Raw genomic sequence first — 17477 nt, 5'->3', positions numbered from 1 at the left:
CGGGTTCCCGTGGGGCCTCATGGGATGGGTGTCGTATCCTGCTGAGGTCCTTTAAGGACCGTCTCGAACCTGGGAACCCCCGGAGGAAAGGTCACCCCGGTCTTCTGCCACGCCTCACCTCAGTGCCGCCCCCAAGCGCCCCGCAGCCCTTAGTCTCGAGAGGATTAACCTCCAAGGGCGTCCCGGGCCTCGCCTTGGCCTCCGGCCCGGCCTGAGTCCTTAGGGTCTGCTTAGCTCCTCCCCAAACTCGTGCCATTCCCGAGGGAATCTTTGTCGGCTTCCTGGTCACTGTGGGGGTTTGGGGTCGTCCCGGAAGACTTCAGAACCAGGCGAACCTAGACGAAGGCGGCTAGAATGAACCAGCTCTGATTGTCGCACGGGCGACAATCACCTTGTGCAGACTCGAAGGTGCTTCTTCAGGGCCGGGCACGCTTTCGCAGAAGATGGTGATGTTAATAATAACCTGCTCTCTTTGTGGATATTGGCAGGCCTTCATTGTCATAGGCTGTATCCATAGGGCCTTCATGTCTGCAAAACCGGGACTTTTGAGTTTGAGAATCTATTTGTGAAATACTGCAATGAATTAGGAGAGAAATGCTACAGTGAATGCTATGCTATGAATGCTGTACATGTAAATAAATTGCTCATAGATGAGGTAGTACGATTTCATAGTTTTCCACTCGGAAATGGAGAACTTAAAATGAAACGACCTGATACCATATTTGCCTAGCAAATAACTCTAGGTTATAGTGTTTTAGGATGTTTCTTAGTTGCTTACAGCATTGTCATCATATATGTACATATTTGTGTATTCATTTTGTTGAACTTTATACAGGATTGAAATACACTCTCTGCTGTTGTATGCACATGCAGCTTTTATTGTATGTTCGCTCTAATGCTATTGTTGCTGTAACAGCCTTACATTGCAGGTATATCAATACCAAATGAATGGTACATGAGTGTACAATAAAGTATATAGTTACAGTCTACAAAACAAGTTTCATTTTCATTGAAGGATTTTGAAGTAATTTAAAAAGATGGACTACTGTTTTACAAGTGGCCTTAGTAGACCTAGGTCTTTACTACATTAAAAATTTCAGAATTGGGAAAGATATAAACGGGTTTTGTATCTTGAACTTTTATGGGATTAAAAGTTGTTACTATCTTGATGACTGGGATGTGTACATAACAGCCCTAATTTGTTCATGTAGTTCAATGAATATCCAATAGATGACAGTTTTATCACTCTACCCACTCGAAACAAATGAAAATGTTTTACTGGAATGCCACCACTTTTCACATATCAAGTTAATAAAACCCCTTATCTTGTCTAAATTATTTTCATCTGTGAGTATACTCCACGTAGTGATATAACACGTTTCAACTGCATTTTCAACTTTGTGGAATAAAGACTAAAAAGTCAGTTTTTTACTTCCTATGAGAAGTGAAGTATTGTGTAACCCATTTTTTTTTGGAATCCATGCTGATTGAAGATAGCACACTTTGATTTGTTCCATGAGGAGAGATTTCAGTTAGGTGCCTTCTCCCGTTTGGCTTCTTTTGCTTTCTTTATAATTAATATAATAGCCGGACAGTGTGTTCTTTGAATAAAGTGGTGATATCTTAACAATTATTGTATACTCAGTATATAGTGGGCGTCATATATAGATGTTCAGTAAGTGCTAATTGAATGAATTAAGTCACTTAACATCCCTAGGTCAAAGTTTCTTCCTCCAAAATGAACGCTTTCAATTATTTAGTTGTTAAGTTTAAATTAAATATAATTATTGTGAAGCGAATGGCTCCTAATAATGGAGAAATGTGGAACGTTTTGGAAATCCTTCAGAAGTCTGACAGTGACTCTGTTGGAATGATTGGGAGTTTTTCTTCAGTTACAATTTATCGGTTGAACAGATAATTTTTGAATAGCCTCTGTGTGTGGCAATTATAAAGGCCTGTTTTGTGCATAACAGTTATAAAGGTACATAAGATATACATCTTGTTTAAAAGGATTTAAATTCTAGTTGAGTAGATATCTCATAAGGTCAATAATGATTAAAAGCAAGACATTTTTTAAGATAGTATAATAGGGCAAAATGAATAATACAGAAAATTCATGTGATTTGAAAGGATTTATGGAGCAGATGAAGTTGATTTTTGAAGTTAGGATAGAATTTGACTAGTTTGAAGGTGAATGAGGGTAAATGGCCCATGCAGGGTACTAGACAGATATGCTGAAGGGAAAATATGTGTGGGATTTTCAGATACTAGTGACTACAGCTATTTAGAGTCCCTTTGAAAAGGGGTGAAAGATAAAATGCTTAAAATTGACCCTGGAGCTAGATTCTAGATTAGAATAGTTTTAAATGCTTGGGAATCCTGTAAAGGGAATACTTTGGAGTCTTTTGATTAGAGAGAAGAAGTATATATCCTTGAGTGGAGGTGAGGTGTATAAAAGGAAATAAAAAATTTTTGGAGCTATTCTAGAGGGAGGAAGGTGAAGAGGCTCTTTAATTTAGTAGTAGTGAGAGGAGAATTTTAGAGCTGGAAGGACTGTGGATATTTATGCAGTACCTAATTTTTATCTGTGCTGAGCCATACCAATTCTGTTTTTGTCATGTTTATGAGTGCAAATACATATTCTCTTTTTCTTATATATTCCATAGCATTCGGCACACTCCTGTACTGAAAGTATAATGGCATTATTTGAAGCTAAGATCCTATCTCCCAAAATGTGATAGTCATATCACCCCTAACAAGCTTATTCTTCTGAGTAGTTATTGCCGTTGATAGAGGAGTGTATGTCTTCTGTAAGCCTAGCTTTGATTGATGTAGCTGTTCAGGGATATATGCAAAAGTAGGTACATTTACCTCATTTTTTTCTCTTTAGCTTGGGTGAGTGCTGTATTCTTGTAGTAGTTGTCTCAGTTCAAGATTTTTCCAAGTTCTATTGCTTCCTACTTAGCTGGGTTGTTGGGAGCAATAGTGTGACTCAAAAAATTTAATGCCACTTATTAATTGAGAAAATGGCATGTTTAAATTTAAGCAGGCCTTGAAAACCTTTAGAAGTAGGTATGAGGAAAAAGTGAGTGAGTTCACAATTTGAATTTCACTCAAAAATTACCTGGTGTACATTACAGTTAATAGAAGAAATTCTTACCATCACATTAGTATTGTCAGGCTGCCTTTCTTCAGTGGGATTAGTGTTGTAGTCGATACTTTCCTAGACTCTGAAATAGTTCTTTAAAGCTGTTTGAGTAAATACCTTAAGATATTTACTGTATTTTTCAAATAAAATGATTAATTCTACCAAATAAATCTGAGTTTCTAGTCTACTTCTAGTTTGCAAGAGGAGCTTTAAATGTATTTGTTTACTTAACATTTAAAAATCCATTTCTCCTTAAAATGAAACACTTTGTTTAAGGTAGGTAATATTTTAATTTGACTAGAAGTTAGTTTTTCTTGCTTAGTTTAAGCTACTTTGTTAGTCTCCCAATTTTAATAAGTATAGTTATTACCTAGTGACATTTCTGTTTTTTTTTTTTAAGGTTAACAATCAAGATGGTACATGCTGAAGCCTTTTCTCGTCCTTTGAGTCGGAATGAAGTTGTTGGTTTAATTTTCCGTTTGACAATATTTGGTGCAGTGACATACTTTACTATCAAATGGATGGTAGATGCAATTGATCCAACCAGAAAGCAAAAAGTAGAAGCTCAGAAACAGGTATGATTGAAATGTCTGAAGATCATTTTTCTTGTGGCTAACAAATATTTTCCCCTCAAACTAAAAATTTGATAGAGTTAACAAATTAATGAGAAATTCTGTAAGACTCACATGAAAATGTATTGGTACTCATAGTTAATTTTATTACTCTTACAAAGTACTAGTTTATTATGACATTTCAAGTCATTTTTACTATATAAACAACTTATCAGAAGAAGAGAAATGAAGAATAAAAATATAATATTGTGAACATGTTCATTAGAATATTTTTGTCAGCTTTCAAGGTAGGATCTAGGTAAAATTTTTTAGGTTAACCCAAAATATTTATCTTCAGTAATGATATTCCTTTTGCTGTGTATGACTTCTGAAATGTGGATAGTACTGAAACATTCTCAGTCTTAAACTTATAAGCTACACTAAAATCTGATTAATGAATGGCTCTAAAAGTTGTTGATTGTTGATAATAAGCTGTAGTTTTGAACTTCTCACCTGCTGCCTCTTGTGGTCATTTCCTTTTAAAAGTGATATGTTTGGTTTCTGTTTGTCATCAAAACATAAAAACCTTAAAGGAGTCTTACACATTTTTTGTGCTGTTAGATGGCTTTTCCCTCTGGCTCCTTTTTTTTAAAACAATAATTAATAGCTAAAATATTTATATCTTATTGAATATCTTATGGTATAATAACATAATTTATCTTAAAATAATTGAATAAGATATCCATGGATTTTTAGATCTGTCATATGAGTTGTGACAGATTTCTTCAATAAACATTTATTGAGTTCCTAGCAACTGCTTGATAGCGAAGAAAAAAGATTAATAAATCTTGTTCTTTCAAAATGCTATAGGCTAGTGTGGGAAATAGGGATGTAAATAAATGACTGTTTTACAATGTTATGCATAGCCCTTACATCAGCAAAAAGTGAAAACCACAATTTTATAAACACTGCAATAAGTGTATATCTGAAAGGCACTTTGGACAATTCTGAACTTTTTCCTTGAATTGTATTATAAAATAGTTGACTGAAGTTCTAGATTATATTATCAGCCTATTTGTAAATCTCTGGGAAGTCTGACCAGGGTAGATTTAAAAAAAAAAAAACAAAAAAAAAACTAATTTGAGTGTATCCATTTGTCAACCTAGGTGTAGGGTTTTCTTTCTCCCACCTGAATCATGAAACTCAGTTTAAGTCTGATGTCAAAATACTATAAGTTACATCATTTCAGCATTTTAAAAAGCAGAGGTGTGACTTTTAAAGATAATTTTGTCTTTTTTTCCCCTTGGCTTCTAAGAACTCCTGGAATACACATGTAGAAGACATACAGAAAGCTAAATATAGATGCTAAATACTACATGAATGAACCATCATTATTAAGCCTTCATTTAAAATTATGTGTATAGTATTCTAAATATCAGGTATATGAAGTATTAGACACTGTGTCCTTCGTAGTACCCATGGTAGGGAGAAAAGATTTGTTCATGATAATATAAATTATAATAGTAAGAAGCATATGCCAGTTTCTTATTGAGTAGTGTAGACAGAAACTGTGGCTCTTAGGGAAAATAGTAGCCACCAGTGATTAAGGTAGTTGAAGGTGGCTTCATGAAAGAGCTTGGTCTCTAGGGTAGGCAAGGACAGTTTTAAATAGAATGCTCTACTTTTTCCTTCTTTGGTCCTTTTTGTTTTGTTGGGTGGACTGAGGCTGATAAAAAATACACAGCATTTTAGAAATCCATCATCAACTGAAAAGGAGGGATACTTTTTGCTTCTAGCATTATCCCATTCCACAGTAATTTACCAGTGTTTGAAACACTCAGGATGAAATGGGATTTGCTTGGCCAATGGCTATAGCCTCTTGGTTTCCCCTCGTCTTCTCTTCCCTACATCTCTGGGCAACTATTAAACATGCTGTTGACTGGCCATGCGGTGGCTCATGCCTGTAATCCCACAGCTTTGGGATGCCGAGACAGGCAGATCACTTGAGGTCAGGAGTTCGAGATCAGCCTGGCCAACGTGGCAAAACCCCATCCCTAATAAAAATACAAAACATTAGCCGAATGTGATGTCACATGCCCAGCTGCTCGGGAGGTTGAGAATTGCTTGAACCCAGGAGGCAGAGGTTGCAGTGAGCCAAGATCACACCACTGCACTCCAGCCTGGGCAACAGAGAGAGACTCCATCTCAAAAATAAATAAATAAATAAATAAATATGCTGTTGACCAATTGAAGACTTCTGTAGGCAGTCTTAACTCATTAAATATATTTGAATGGGTGGCTGATATACAATGTTTTAAGGATAATTCACCTTATAGCAGTACGCAGAAGGAATAGAAGTCAAGAGGGACTAGAAGCAAGCTCTGTTGGTGATAGACTACAACAGTCCTGACACCCTCTTAGAATAAGAGGGTGACAAAAGGAATGAAATGAGTGAAATAGACTAACACAAATGAATACAGGAAGGACTTTGTGATGATGTGGGAAAAGAAAAAGGACATCTTAAAAATGAATCAAAGATTTGTCTGGATACCTCAAAGACTCATAATATCTTTTATAGAGGTTTGGAAACTGGTAGGTAGGGCAAATTTATGAGAAGATGACATTTGATCCAGCCATGTTGGGTTTGTGTTGGTGGGAGGAATTCAGGAGGAAAAGTTCATACAGCAATTGAAGTTGCAGGTCTGAATCTCAGAAAAAAGGTCAATCTAGAGGTAAATTTCCTTGTCAGATGGTTATAAGTAGTTGGAGTTGTTAAAGCAGTGAGTCTCACCTAGGATAGAGTAGGTCATATAGTTATTCCTGTATGTGTATATATCATTTGTAGGACTTTTCCTAAACCATTCCCCATCTCCCCTCACCATCATCAAGATTTATACATATATTTTTTGAGAAATTCTAATGTAATTGTCACTATAATAAATGGTAATTGCTATACAAAGAGTGATGAAGTCTCCAAAGGAGATGGTATAATGCACTATAATTGGTAAGCTGAAGAGTAAACTTTGATACATTTCCTTCATTTAGGGTATAGAAAGATGATGTGCATCCAGTGAAGAATGAATAGGTCAATATGGGTAACAAGGTACCTGGCCTGACTCCTGCTGAAAACAGCTAAACAAGCTTGATAATTTTTTAAAAATCTTGTTTTATTTATTTATTTTTGAGACAGAGTCTCGCTCTGTTGCACAGGCTGGAGTGCAGTGGCACAATCTCAGCTCACTGCGCCCTGCTCCTCCCTGGTTCAAGCAATTCTCCCACCTCAGCCTCCGGAGTAGCTGGGATTACAGATGCATGCCACCACACCTGGCTAATTTTTGTATTTTTAGTAGAGATGGGATTTCACCGTGTTGGCCAGGCTGGTCTCGAACTCCTGACCTCAAGTGATCTGCCTGCCTTGGCCTCCCAAAGTGCTGAGATTACAGGTGTGGGCCACCACACCTGGCCTAAAAATCTTAAAGGCATTCATGAACTATCAACAAAGTAAAGAATACAGGTTAAAAACTTAAGACAAAAATTTCAGAAAGATAAGGTGAGCTTGATTGCCAGCCTTTACCTTGAGGGAATTTGCTGAGTTCTGTTTTTATGATTTCAGAGGGGCTCAGTATACAAAACACAGAGCTGGTCTAAGGTAGGTAGTCTCACAGATGATACTCCAATAAATCTAGAACCCCAAAAGGCTATCTGTAGTATTTTAACTAAAGAGAAAGACATAATGTTTTAAAGATGAATAGTTTAAAGAGAGAAATTTAAGCCATATGCTGGGCGAGGTAACACATCTAAAATGTAGATACAGAAAGATTGAAAGTAAAAAGACGGAAAATGCATATACCACACAAATATAAGAAGAAAGCTGGCTGGGCAAAAAGAAATTGTGAGGCAAAGACACTGGAGAAAATGTTTGCTAAATAAATGATGAAAGATTTCAGTTCACCAATAAATATAACATTTCTATTTGTGTGTAACTATTGATGTAGCCTCAAAATATATAAAACAAAAATATGATAGAACTACATGGAAAAATAGACATCTCCATCAACATGGTGAGAGATTTTTAACACCTAATAATTGTTCAGATTTTTTTAAAATTAAGGATATAGAAGATTTAAATAAAAAATGGACACATATAGTATATTGTGCCGAAATAAATGTAAAATACATATGTCAAGCACATATGATTTGTGCAAATAAACCAAATACTAGATAATAAAGCAAATCTCAAGTTTCATAGTATCGCTACCAATACTATGTACCGCTATGGTACAGTACAGTAGAGATCATTAGAAAAATAAGTTTGGAAAGTAGGAAATATTTTAAAATGACTCCTGGGTAAAACACATAATAATGAAATGAATGGAAATAATAACATAGGTTAATGAAATAGAAAGGGAATATACAGTACTGAAAAATCAATAAAACCTCAAATTGGTTTTTTGAAAAGATGTTAAATCAAGACTTGTCAAACTGACAAGAAAAAAGTTACCAATAAAATGCCACCTGGAACAAAAAAGGCCTAATATTGCTGTAGATGTTAAAAATAAGGGCCGGGCACGGTGGCTTACACCTGTAATCCTAGCACTTTGAGATGCTGAGGTGGGTAGATCATCTGAGGTCAGGAGTTCGAGACCAGCCTGGCCAACATTGTGAAACCCTGTCTCTACTAAAAATAAAAAATTAGCGGGGCATGGTGGCACGTGCCTGTAGTCCCAGCTACTTGGGAGGCTGAGACAGGAGAATCGCTTGAACCCAGGAGGCAGAGGTTGCAGTGAGCCAAGATTGCAAGTACAGCACCAGGCTGTACTCCAGCCTGGCAACAAGAGCGAAACTCCACTTTTGGATTTATAAAGGACTGTTAATAACTATAGTTGGCCCTTGAACAACTAACAGCGTGTTTAAACTGTGTAGGTCCACTCATAAACCGATTTTTTTTTAATGAGAGTTAAAATGAGTGTGCCCATCTCTCCTGCCACTCCCTCCACCTTCACCTCTTTTACCTCTGCCAACCTGAGACAGAAAGACCAACCTGTCTTCCTCACGCTACTCAACATGAAGACGACAAGGATGAAGTTAATGTAAATCCCTTTATGATTTTTTAAATAACATACTTTCTCTAGATTACTTTATTACAAGAATACAGGATACAGACTATGTTATTAACTGTTTCTGTTAGTGATAAGGTCAACAAAAAGCTATTTTAGTAGTTCAGTTTTAGTAGTTCAGTTCGGTAGTTTTAGTAGTTTCACTTTTGGAGTCAAAAGTTCTATAGGGATTTTTGAGTGTGGTGGGGTCAGCATCCCAGTCCCTGTGTTGTGTAAGGGTGAACTGTATATTGATAAATTTGAGAATTTAGGTATGGACAAACCCTTAGAAAAATAGGCATTTCTAAAACTGACTTAAGAAGAAATAGAATACATGGTTAGTTCCATAACTATGAAATAATAGTGAAAATATATTTTTATAAAGAAAATTTCAAGCCCATAGAACTTTATAGCAAATTCTGCCAGTATTTAAGGAACAAATTAATAATAACCAATTTATGCAAATTCTTCTAGAATATAGAAAGAATACAGAAAGGGAACACTTATAACCTTTGTGTGAGGCTAGCATAACTACAATTCCAAAACCTATAGTAGTCTGTAATTTCTCTCTCTCTCTTCCAAATTGGTGTAAGAATCTTAAGTGTTAGCAAGTTAAATTCAGCAATATAGAAAAAATATAATGCAATCAGTTGGATTTATCCCAGGAGTTTAAGCCTGGCTTCATTATGGGATGGGAAATCAATATAATATGCAACATTAACAGATTAAAGAATAAAACATATATGATTCTCTCAATCAATGCAGAAAAGGCCTTAAGCATTCGTTCATGGGTGTATAAAAGCTCTTAATAAAATGGGAACAGAAGATAGTGTTATTTTTCTTTTGTTTTTGTTTTTTGTGTTTTTTTTTTGATGGAGCCTTGCTCTGTTCCCCAGGCTGAAGTGCAGTGGCATGATCTCAGCTCACTACAACCTCTGCCTCCTGGGTTCAGGCGATGTTTAACTTGATAAAATGAATTTACTAAAACAAATGTATTTTATAGTGAAAAATTGGAAACATTTTCTTTATGATTAGGAGCAAGCCTGTTGTCTTTCATTACTTTTCGTTACTTTTTTTTTTTGGCTTTTCTTTGTTGCCATTACTTCTGTCGTTAACATTTTACTGAGTTACTAGCCACTGCCTAAGTCAAAAAGGTAGGGATTGGAAAAGAAAAACTAAGCAGTCATTATTCATGGATAATATGATGATCTACATAGAAAGCCAAAGAATGTCTACAAGCTATCAGGATTAATGAGAGTTTGATGGGTTTGCTGGATTTAAAATCAGTATACAAAATCAGCTGTTTCTGTATATCCACCATATTTTAAAATGTCATTTAAAAAAAGATTATATAGTAGCGTCAAAAATAAAAAACAATGGACAAACATAAGACATACAACACATTATAAAACTATTGAAAGTTTAGTTAAATTCAACATCAGTTAAAAAAATACTGGCAGATTTTCGTTTTGTTGTATTTTTTCCTGAAATTCATGTGGAAGAACAAAAGTCTATAAATAGGGAAGGTAATCCTAAAACACAAAGTTTTATTTAACTACTTTGTGACTTGAGTTTTCTTATCTGTAAAGGAAGTAGTAATAGCACTTACCTTGTTGGGTTGCTATTGGAATTAAATATGTAATATAAAATATAACAGTACTGCATAAGTGTTTCCTATTATTTTTATAACTTAAAAGATTTGTACTGAGGACATATACATAGGATGCATATGAATCAGTAAGAAAAAAATAACAGAAAAATGGGCAAAGAAATTTAAATAGGCACATTAAAAAAGAACACTCTCCAGGGATCAATAAACATATGAATAGTTGCACAAACTGATTAGGAATCAAAGAAATGCAAATTAAAGTCAAATTGAGATACCTTTTCACCCCTGCCAAGTTGTAAAATTTTAAGTCTGTCAATAACATGTGCTTCAGAGAATGTGGAACAGTAGGAGAAAAAGTATTGCTGTTGGGAATATGAATTAGTATAACCATTTTGGAAGATAGTTTGGCATTATCTAGTAAAGTTGAAAATGTGCATAGTCAATGACTCAAAAGTTTTATTGTGGGCGTATATCCAAGAACCAGGAGATATATGCAAGAGTGCTCATAGCAGCTCTACTTATAATAGAAAAAAGCAGGAACCAATCGGAATATTAGTATAAATTTTGGTATATGCATATATAGGAGAAGAAAAACACTTTTCCTTCTACCCTTCTGAATTATCATTTGGGCCTCTATAACAAAAGATAGATAAACAAAAGAAAAACAAACAAGTTTATTAACATGTATCAAACATGCAACCTATAGGAGTACCAGAGATGCGTAATTCAAAAGTTTAGTTAGAACTTGAGTGTATATAGTATCTTGGGAAAGAAACAAATTTTTAAAGAAGTGATCAGACAAAAGAAAAGGACCTTGAGTCTCTAGGGGCAGCAAACTGTGGGAAACTAATGGTAGATGAAGACTAGTTATTAAAATTTGTTGTTTAGATTTTAAACTTCAGACAACCTCTGGCTGTCTAAAGTTGTTTCCTTTGATTAACTTTTGTCCTTCCTGGTAAAGAGAAGAGGAGGGACACCTTTGTGAATTTACTGCTTTTAGGCAAGAAGGGGTAGGGCAGACAGCTTTTCTTGTATCTGTTTTTTTCTAAATTTCCCTCAACTCAAAATAATTCTTATGCCAAAGTGACATACTTCAGTCTACACATGCCAGAGTATAATATTAAGCAGAGAAAAGTGAACGAAATACAGATGCTCAACAACTCTAAGAAGTAATGAGATGAAAACGTCACAGAAGAGTACATAGGGTGTGATCCCATGTAGACATTCTGAAACATGTAAAACTAAACCGTAGAGAATCAAACATATGGTTAAGTTAAAGAAAAGCACGAGATGATTTCAATTTAGGATTGTGATTTTTTTTCTGAAAGACAGGAGATATGTATTTGAAGAGGGCCTCACAGAAGGGCTTGAAAGATTATGATAATGTTCTCGTTCTTAAACCTGGATTGGTGTTGATTATATTGTGTTTCTTTATACCTCATCTAAATAGTCTAAGATATTATTTTATCTACCTAGTTATTAGTAAAAGCACTGTAAGAACTTAAAAAATAAAAAGACCAGAGGAGTGAGAATAAAACCAAGATAATGTTTAGGGTACTGGTTATAGTCTTTTCTACCTGAATACACCTGAAGTATACAGAGTACTACAGACAGTCATAGTGGTTCACTGTGGCAGTGATTGTCAACTGAAACACTGTGTTCTGCAAAGAAATAATCAAAATTTGGGGAAGTTGGTGGGGTGGCAAATAAAATTTTTTGAAACCTCAAAGATTGTTCAGTTATACCTCTTCTCACTTCTTTCCCACTGTCTGGGGAATCACTTGCATAAAGTCACCATAGCCAAAGAAGGAGAAGGTTACAAAAGAGAATTGATTGTAAACATGTTATAGAATAGTCAAGGAGAAGAGGTCATGAGGAATATGATCTAAGAAAGTGATCAGGAAATTTAGTGAAATCATTAAGCTTGGAGAGAGTAATTTCCATTTGCTCGAGGCAGCAAGTATAATTTGAAGTAAAAGAATATGGTCATTCTAGACTTGGGGAAAAAGAAGAAAAAAAAAGGGGAAAGGTTAGCGGAGAAGGAGGAGGTAGAGAGGGGCTGCCTAAGAGGATACGTAATAGATGGAGGAAGGTCCCAGAAGAATCAGTAGGGGTTGGGGTAAGTAGTTAAGGGAACATTTTTAGGGTTAGAGTTGTTTTATTTTTAGTATCATGAAGAGGAGAGATTGTGACTAAAAGTGAGTGAGTGGAGGAGGTTGGGGCCTATTTAGGTAAATACGTGATCAGTATTTAATGAGATTGAATCATTGTGGATTTTGAAACATTAGGGCATGGTTGAAGAAAGTATGAATTTATTGGGAACGCAATTGTTTTGTTACTATTCTGAAGCGTTACTCAGCAACTTGGTGGCAGATAGAGTGAATGGTAGTGTTAAATCTGCATTGGGGATGGAGCTGACTAGTATAACAAGAAGTGTAAGGATTTCTAAGGAGCACATCATTGAAATAATGACTGTGTGATTCAGGCCATTTAGAAAGTTAGGTATTACCAGATGGGGGATAATTTAGTTGGAGGATAGAAAAGAATTAAGGAATTCATATACACATTAAGGACAAGGATCAGATGTGAATGTGGGAGGAGGAAGGTGTGACTTCTATGGTCAGAATGACAGAACATTGAATCTAAAAGCTTAGATGTAGAACACTTTGAGTTTACCAGATAATCAGTGGGCCCCATGTGATTTTAAAGGCATTAGGGTTTTGAGATGAGAGGTAGAAGATGACATAGTTGCATCAAATCAGAAACATATCCTGGAAGTATACTGTTATGTTGGATTAAACAATATATTTGTAAATTTTTAGACTTGAAGCCAGGAAAACCTTCAGCTTGTGAAAGGTAGGAGATTTAATTGATAATGAGAGAGGAGATGGTTTCAACGTGGTGTTCTACAGGGACTGGGATTGTTCTGGGCACATACTGCTGCTTAGATCATATTTAGATGTAGTAGAAGAGTTTTGATAAGCTATGTTTTTGATGAAAGGGTGGGTTAATTGAGATGTGTACTCTAATAGATTTAAAGTGCAGATGAACATGTGTTAACCGTCTTGGGAATTTATAAATACAGTATTTTGTTTAGCACGTTAATTAGACTATATAGGCTGGGCGTGGTGGCTCACACCTGTAATCCCAGCACTTTGGGAAGCTGAGGCAGGTGGATCACTTGAGGTCAGGAGTTCAAGACCAGCCTGACCAAGATGGCAAAACCTTGTCTCTACTAAAAATACAAAAATTAGCTGGACATGGTAGTGGGTGCCTGTAGGCCCATGTACCTGGGAGGCTAAGGCAGGAGAATCGCTTGAACCCTAGTGGTGGAGGTTGCAGTGAGCTGAGATCTCACCATTGCATTCCAGCCTGGGCAACAGAGTAAGACCCTATCTCAAAATAATAATAATTAGACTATATACTTTTCTTGAAATTGAGGTTTAATAGTCAAGGGCCAGGAAAGATTTCATACACAGAGTTATACACAGAAAGTGACATATTATGACCTTAATTATTTAACTTAATGTCTTTCTATTTTTAGTCCTATCATTAACTGTAGTCTTGAAAACTATTTCTGTTATTTTGAGAGAAGTAAGAGCTGAAGTATTCTGTGAAGGAGTAGTATACTGAAAAAACTTTAAAAACTTGGAACTCTCAATGGCCAGGAATTTTAAGAGCGTCTATCACAGAATGCCAACTTGGAAAAGCTAACATTTGTTAACCCCAGAAAGCTGTTGTGAACTCCATTGCCAGTCAGGTGGCTTTTAAACCCAAGATTTACTGGAGCTGAGTCTTATAAGACTGAGAAGCTGAAGTAAATAAAATTGAGATAGGAGTCAGTAAGGAACAAGCAGTTAGTGTTGCCTAGGTAGGTAAGGGAGTAGATAGAAGTGATGAGGAAAGAAGAGCAATAGAAGCTGGAAATCAGAGGAGAAAAAACTCTGCGGTGTTGTTTTCAACACAAGCATAATAGAAGAGCACCATAGTGGGAACCCCAAATATCTGAGACAGGTCTCAGTTAACTTAGAAAGTTTATTTGCCAAGGTTGAGGACATGCACCCACAACACAGCCTCAGGGGGTCCTGATGACATCTGCCCAAGATGTTCAGATCACAGTTTGGTTTTATACATTTTAGGGAGACATGAGATATCAGTCAGCATATGTAAAATGAATATTGGTTCGGTCCAGCTCGAAGCAAAGGTGAGGCAACCTGAAACAGGGAGGAGACTTCCAGATCATAGGTAGATAAGAGACCAATGGTTGCATTCTTTTGAGTTTCTGATTAGCCTCTCCAAAAGAGGCAATCAGATATGCATTTATCTCAGCAGAGGGGTGACTTTGAATAGAATGGAAGGCAGGTTTGCCCTAAGCAATTCCCAGCTTGACTTTTCCCTTTGGCTTAGTGATTTGGGGTCTGCGAGATTTATTTTCCTTTCATATTTCCTCCCTTTTCTTTTTAAAAATCTTTTGGAGAAAGCATATTTAGAAGAAAATGAGTCTCTAGTCTCAAGTTTCATCTGAGCTCTCATGGCTAGGATGGTTTATTCCTTGACGGGTAGGTCTGAGTTATTAGGAAAGCTCATTTTAGCAGGTTGTGAAGTCTCATGTCCTGTGAAGAGAAAATAGGGGGAAGAAGGGAGAAAAACAACAACAAACGATAAACAAATCCTGGAAAATGTATATATAGGCCACATTACCTGAAGTCTATGCGTCCGTAGGCAGGTATGAAAGTGGCTTATGTGTGTAAGTGAGTTGCTGTTCTTTTCTTCTGAAGTTTAACAGTCTAGCTTCAGTTCTTAGGGCATTAAGAAAGCACAGCTTAGTTTTCAGTGACTCCAAATTAGGAAAAATGGTGGAAAAAAAGAAGGGAAGGAAACTGAAAACATTATTTTGAAGACTTGTAGCCAAGAGAAGTTTGAATTCGGTCTAAACTATAGAAAATAATAAAAATTGAAAAACATTAGGCGGGACTAGAATCTAACAACAGGTATACTATAGTTTTTGAAACATAATTTTTCTGTCTCCAGTGTCTCGTTTTCACTAAAGACAAATTATGGTAGGACTGATTTGCTTTCTTATGCTTGGCCTGATTATTTGTATATAGTGCAGCAAGAATAATTATTTTGTTACATAGGCTTTTTTTTTTTTTTTTTTTTTTTTTTTTTTCCTTTCGAGACATAGTCTTGCTCTATCACCCAGGCTGGAGTGTGGTGGTGGGATCTCGGGGTTGATCTGCCTGCCTTGGCCTCCCAAAATGCTGGGATTACAGGCATGAGCCACCGTGCCCTGCCTACATAGGCTTTTAAATTTGGCTTTGATGGGACTTTGTTCCATAGAAATAATCTCAGGTAAGACTTTTTTAAAGCCAAGCCCAGCCATGGATTTGTACCATCAGATACCTGTGAATTGGGTGAATTCCTCTCCTCTTGATTCCAAGATAAACTTGGGGCTCCTGGGCCTGTCAGAAAGTGATATTCTTTACTTACCACAGGTCAGAAACCCTGTACAGGGACTGTGTAGACAAGGTATGAGGCCAGTTTTCCCAAGGGGCTTTTATTGGCTATGTAAGTCAAGTTTGATTACTTAAAGGAAAGCACACCATTCCAGTCAAAGCCTTGGTAAAATAACTAGTTTCTCCAATTGTGCCCTGTTACAAATGAAAACAGATTCTTACTGCACTTATGCAAATAACTGTATTGCCATAAGTTAAGAATACTCACAAATAGTTTCCAATCTGGAGAAATCAGATAGAGAGAAACAAATAGGCTCCAAATTTTGTTCATAGGAGTCTACTAAATTGTTAGAAGCTGTCAATAGTGCAAAAGAAAAGTTTCTTTGAAAAAAACAAAACAAAGGATCAGCAACATTTTAAGCAAAAAGTCAAAAAGATAACTTAAGTCTTCTGTTAGTTCAGTCCATGCAGTTAATTCCTATTCTGCTTCATATTCATGGACCTTTCAGCTCTCTGTGAGTCCTGGAAGTTTTTCTTCTATTCTGATGTCACAGTCTTCAATCAGAAACATGCATTCAAGAGCACTCATTAGAGTTTTATAGCTGGTTATAAAACCACCTTCTAAAGAGGACCAAAAGAAGGTAACAATTGTCCATGGATGACAAAAGTTTTAGGGTAGCCATAGTCAAAGACACAATTGACAAGGAAATTTGTTACCTCTGTGGCACACAATAATTAAAATTATTATTGATGATGTACATTAAGTCATATCAGAATTATAGGAGTTTTTCATAATTTTGGAACATATACTAATAACATCTCTACAAATACAGATCAGGAAAACCAAATACTATTTCTTATTTGACAATGTTTGCTGTATGGTTTTTTTTACTAAATAAGCCAGATTATGTCATTTTTGGGACTTTATGGAACCTAATGTCTTAAGGGATTAATTAGGTCAAAAAAAGACATAATTTATCATTTGATTTTGGAAAGTTTGTCAAATATCAAAGGTTTAAAAAACTTGATATTACATACAGGTCATTGTAAAATAAGTCATTCATTTCAAAGTGATAACTCAAAAAAAGGTGAAAAACTTCTTTCTTTGAGAGAGGAGACTTACTTCTCCAAACAATAAGCCCTAATATAAACAGCATGAAGCCAATTCAGTTTGTTTTTAAACGTTTATAAACAGTCTCCAAAATTTTAATCTTGACCGTAAGAGATAACTTCCATAAGCCTTTCACAGCTTTTATAACCTTTATTAAGGAGTCGGTTAATGCTTCAACAAAAACCTTCTTAATCTGACACGGGACCCATACATTTTGCATTAGTGTGCCTTTGATATGAATGGTTATAGAGAAATTGAACTTATTTTCTCTCTCAAAATTGGCCCTTCCAATTTCACATGCCCGCCTCTTCTATGATAGTCCCTGGGCCTTGAGGAGTTGAATAGCTTTAATTTCTGGCCTTGTGTTTCAGAAATGCAGTTTATTTTGATTGGCATTTTCTACAGCGCCTGAAGATGAGGCTTTAATTGCTGTCAGTGTTTACAATTTAGCAGGACTTGGGTGTCCTTTTTAGACCCAGAAGTCAAAGCCATGTGACTCAATGGCA

The 17477-nt window shown here is 35.9% G+C and overlaps 1 protein-coding gene across 4 annotated transcripts in view; it reads left to right on the top strand.

Moving 5' to 3' along the window:
• ATAD1 (ATPase family AAA domain containing 1) overlaps positions 1 to 17477 on the top strand; it is a 68622-nt gene that overhangs the window by 120 nt on the left and 51025 nt on the right. For 2 of the 4 annotated variants that reach the window (XM_050805589.1, XM_050805588.1), the window contains exon 2: positions 3549 to 3723. In XM_050805589.1, the coding sequence (XP_050661546.1) occupies positions 3562 to 3723 (162 nt within the window). In that variant the 5' untranslated portion in view covers positions 3549 to 3561. Of the gene's footprint in view, positions 1 to 11; positions 409 to 3548; positions 3724 to 17477 lie in introns of those variants that run through there. The other 2 variants (XM_050805587.1, XR_007729033.1) reach the window with 2 other exon arrangements.

The sequence above is a fragment of the Macaca thibetana genome, chromosome 9, assembly GCF_024542745.1.
Source record: "Macaca thibetana thibetana isolate TM-01 chromosome 9, ASM2454274v1, whole genome shotgun sequence".
NCBI classification, from domain to species: domain Eukaryota; kingdom Metazoa; phylum Chordata; class Mammalia; order Primates; family Cercopithecidae; genus Macaca; species Macaca thibetana.
This window is presented reverse-complemented; position numbering and strand designations above follow the sequence as displayed.